Genomic DNA, 4640 nt, shown 5'->3' with positions numbered 1-4640 from the left:
GATGAGAGGATCAGGGCATCTGGACAGCGGTTGGCCTGAGACAGAAGGCAGAGGGAGAAGGATGAATACACCTAGTCTAAATGCGTGAGAGCAAGGAGGGGACTTAATGAATTTATGCCTATGTTCTCTGAAAAGTTGATTTTCAGCTGAATGTGAGAAAGATGGGGTAGAGAATGGAAAGCAATTTAGTATGATTTTGAAATTGCTTCTCTGTGAATAAGGAGAACTAAGAACTTGTATTAGAGTGGCAAATAGTATTGACACTCCCTATAAGAGAAAAGGCTGGATTTTTATATAGCAGTCATTTGACAGCTGCCAGAAGAACATTCTTCATAGCTGAAAGCTACTATTAAAGTGCTCTAACCCAAGGACCAGATGATCAATAGAAGACTGTTCTGAAGCTGGATAAACGCCCAGGTGAACTAGCTGTTCACTGACATGCTCATTTGTATTATAACAGGTAACTAGTATAGATGTCATCCTCTTGTTGCCTTCCCTAATAAGGACAGGGAAGAGGCCTGGACTTCTTCCCTGCAACAAAGATGGACTTCTAGTACAACAAAGCAGCAGTTGTTCAGTATGCCATCAATAGATAGTTTTATTGTGATTGATTCGAGACATAGATGTAAGTCAATAGAGGGCTGGAAGAATGCCACGACATTCATCAAGTTTTGTCTCTCTTTGCAAATGTTTTGTTAGACATAGAAATGAATGTTTTGCCATGTAAAATTTACCAAATGTCTTTCAAATCGTCTAACCCTCCAGTGTATTGTTACTTGCATCTTAACACAGGCATCATTTCCAATTAACAGGAATGTATTTACTCTACATATACTATACAAATATGTGAAAGAAGTTTCGTTGCTTAAAGAAAAAGCAAACAAAAAGAAAATCAAACCAAGCTCACTGCCATCAAGTCTGATTCATAACAACCCTATAGGAGAGGGCAGCCTCCCCTGTGGGTCTCCAAGCCTGGAAATCTGTACAGTGGCCGACAGCCTCATCTTTCTCCTGAGGAGGAGGAGGAGGAGAGAGGAGAGGACCCAAAATGTTCACAGTAAATTACTTGTCAGAAATTTTTGATACTGGAAGGAAAAAGAACCAAATCCTTAATTTCATCAACTTCAAACACAAAAGGAAGGTGGCATGAAATCCTGTTAAGGCTAAAGCAAGCCGTCAGTTACTTAGATCTGTTCAAGTCGTAAGTCATATCTATCTCAGTCTGGTTTAAAACTGTATTCTACTTAACTCTACTACTTGGAAGTGAAAGCCTTTTCACTCTTGGCTTAGTGTCAGCAATCTGGGTGTATTTCATAGCAAAGCAGCTCATTTAACTTAGAACCCATTTTTTCCCATGTGTATCTTGCTTGCTTCAGAAAAGGCATGCGTTTTAAAATCAGTCATTTCCATATAGATCTATTTTTAGTAGTAGAATGTATTTTCCTAAAGAAATTATCCATAGACCCTAGTGAGAGACTCCATTCTTAACATAAAACCTAATAAGGACAGAGAAAAGGCAAGGCTGAACTAGGGGAGGGGGAGCAGCAGCAAGAATTGATGCAAACGAGACAAAAATAATATCACCTGTTAATTATGTGTTATATGTCTCCCAGTCTTGCTATCTCGCGGCGTCCTCTAGCACAGCGGTTCTCAACCTGTGGGTCGCGACCCTTTCACAGGGGTCGCCTGATTCATAACAGTAGCAAAATGACAATGATGAAGTAGCAACGAAAGTCATTGTATGGTTGGGGGGTTCCCACCACACGAGGAACTGTCTGCGAGTGTCGCAGCATGAGGAAGGTGGAGAACCACGGCTCGAACATCTTTTCATCGCTGTCATCACAGCCACCGGGTTTTCACATTGCCTTCAGAGTTGCTGCAAAAGCACCGCTTTCTCAAAATGTCCTTGCGGAGAGTGATGTGTCCCCTCCTTTGCCCTCAGCTAGGTTTCTAATGGAAACCCCTGCGTGTGAGCTGGAAAGAGGTGCCGAGCTGAAACATGGCTTGGTGGCCCAAACTTTGTCCTTTTCTCCTCCTTTCTCCCCCATCCCGGAGTCAGCGGTGTAGAATCCTGGGGCTGCAGCGCCAGACCACACTCATTGCCGTCCACTTGATTCTGACTCATAGCAACCCTCCAGCACAGACTAGAACTGCCCTGCGGGGTTTCCAAGGGTGGCTGTCATCTGGAAGGAAGCAGACTGCCACTTCTTTCTCCCATTGAGCAGTTGGCAGGTTCCCCAGGTGACATCCCAAGGGGCGTGGGAAGAGCAGACCACACTAGCTGACACTGTAAGAGGAGTGACGCTAAAATGACTGTCTGTAAAATTTCCGTGCAGTGTTGAGTTGAGATTCATTACTTTTCTGTAAAAATATTCTTGTGGGTAGTTATAACAACAAAAAACATTTTTTTTCTGTAAGATCAACTTCCATGTATCAATATAGCTACCAGGTTAAAACTCTATGCTAATTTCCTCTTTGAGCCTTCTAATGAACTTGGGTCGGAGCCGTCATTTTTACCCAATTAAAATCACTCTGAATCAGGTGGTTTCTTCTGCATCTGGTACAAGCTCCCACTGTTTTCATTTCCGCCAGTCTTTGTTCGGTCCCTCGTTTTGTCTGTTTTTCTCATGCTTTCGCTACAATATTGTGGTGAGTAGGATTTGTGAACCTCTGTCAGTAACTGTTTTTGAAAATGAACCAGTAATTAAAGGAGAAGGAGGAGGAAAATCCCAAAGGGCTTCTGATCAGTTACTAATCATGTTGTAACTAATATTGTGATTCAAAATAGAGTTTACGATTTTGTTAGTATTTATATAATCTAAGAGGTAGTGCATTTGAGCAATGCAGAGCTTTATTTCTCACATATAATTCTATGTTTAAAAGTGATATTAAACATTACTAAGGATTCTACATGGTCTGGTTCAGGGAGGTTCATTGGGACTTGGATAACACCACTGGGTGCTATCTGCACTGGGTGCCATCAACTCTAGTGGTGCCACTGGCTTCCAAGTGCAGGCTTCCAGTTTGCAGCCCAACGCCTGCCCAGCCCCTGGGCAACCAGGGCTCCTCGAGGTGCCAGAGTGTCTGCAGGTGCCTTTTAGCAATTGCTAACCAGGTATGAGCTTTTGACTCACAACAAGTGCTGACTTTTTATGGAACTCCTGCTTCTATTTGGCCTTGTTCTTAAGCTGTTACGTTGTGTTGTTTTTTCCTCCAGCTTCATGAATCTACTTTTTTCACGCCTCTTTTTCACTGTTTTGGAAGTCTATTTTTGTTTACTATTTGATTAGATTCAGTAAAATATCTTTTGTAAACAGGCTTCCTCTTTTCCTTTACAGCTCCAAATAGATTGGGAGAAAATCAAAGCCAAAATTGAGATGGAAATCACAAAAGAACGAGAGCGGCCATCAAACAGCCAGTCCAACAAGGGTCTAGGTATAAAGCACTAAATGCCGTACTTCCCTTGAAGAAGTCTATCTTTTGGAATTAATTCTGATAAACCAAAAATATGCGTGTTTTGGTTCCTAAAGAAAAAGGAAAAAAGTCTTTCAATCAGTATAAAGTCTTGCGGTATACTTAATACTAAGAGAACATTAAGAATAAGTGTGAAATGACTGATATAATTCCACCTTTTTTGTATTTTTCTAGTCCAGTCATTAGCCAATATGCCTGTATTTTTTGGTACACTTGTGTGGTGTTGCTTACATTCCACCTTTTTGCCCTGAATCTTCAGTGTGAAGAACCAGTCATGCTGACAATGAAACAGTGGACTCCTGAAAAACTGTTATAATTAATTTCTGTTCAACATCTGAAATATGAAGTACTCCAAAAGCTTATTTTACATCAAAGATTCAAGAAGATGGGTTTGTGAAAATGTGTAAAAATTGGCAAAACTATTAAAAATTCTATTTTAACTTAAAATAATTTTTAATAGTGTAGTTTGCCGTGATGAGAAAATTACACTATACGTGCATGAGCATTGGGACCTCACATTGTTTTCGCAGTGATCAAAGCAAAAAGGAAAGGCTTGCAGCCCGTCACTCAGTCAAGTGAAATGAATTCAAATGTTGCTTTAATAGTGCGTTGATCAGGTAATGAAATATGTCACTTTCCCTACCCAACTGCTATTGATATGTGATTTTGCCTTATGCTTCGCAGTTGGTTTAACTCCTATGATGTTATGTATGTTGGCAGTTTGATATCATTAGTGCCTTTGTATGTATTGTAAATATTTTGTATATTTCATAAACATATCAAGTTGAGAAGATTGTTTATCCAGAATGCCTGGGACCTGTCCCTGTTACAGATGATTATTTCTGGAGTGTGGTGATTCCCCACCTCAAAAAAAAAAAAGTTTTCAGTCAGAGGGTACGATATGTAATATAGAACATATTAATAAACAATTTTTAAAGCAAACATTTTAAAAATGGTTTATTTAAGCAAAGAATACCATGAGTATCAATTGAAGATAATCTTCAATTTTCTATCATTTTGTGCACATTAAAGGTATACAAAGGGGATTTCAAGAAGTTTGTGGAAAAATTGAATTAGAAGATAATAAAATTTTACTATGATCTTCTTGAAGGCTCTAGATAAACCTTTCTGAATATGAAATATTATGTAAACCCTCTTTATAAATA

At 39.5% G+C, this 4640-nt stretch overlaps 1 protein-coding gene across 1 annotated transcript in view; it reads left to right on the top strand.

Annotated features, from left to right (window-relative positions):
* Positions 1–4416, top strand: part of IFT80 (intraflagellar transport 80) — a 183342-nt gene extending 178926 nt beyond the window's left edge. The window contains exon 20 of the mRNA XM_004704111.2: positions 3339–4416. Coding sequence (XP_004704168.1) covers positions 3339–3449 — 111 coding nt within the window. The 3' untranslated portion in view covers positions 3450–4416. The remainder of the gene's footprint in view (positions 1–3338) is intronic.
* Positions 4417–4640: the final 224 nt, after the last annotated feature.

This window comes from Echinops telfairi, unplaced genomic scaffold (assembly GCF_000313985.2).
Source record: "Echinops telfairi isolate 266 unplaced genomic scaffold, ASM31398v2 ScPeMD7_7420;HRSCAF=8458, whole genome shotgun sequence".
Taxonomy (NCBI): domain Eukaryota; kingdom Metazoa; phylum Chordata; class Mammalia; order Afrosoricida; family Tenrecidae; genus Echinops; species Echinops telfairi.
The sequence above is the reverse complement of the archived record's forward strand: the minus strand, read 5'-3'. Positions and strand labels throughout refer to the sequence as shown.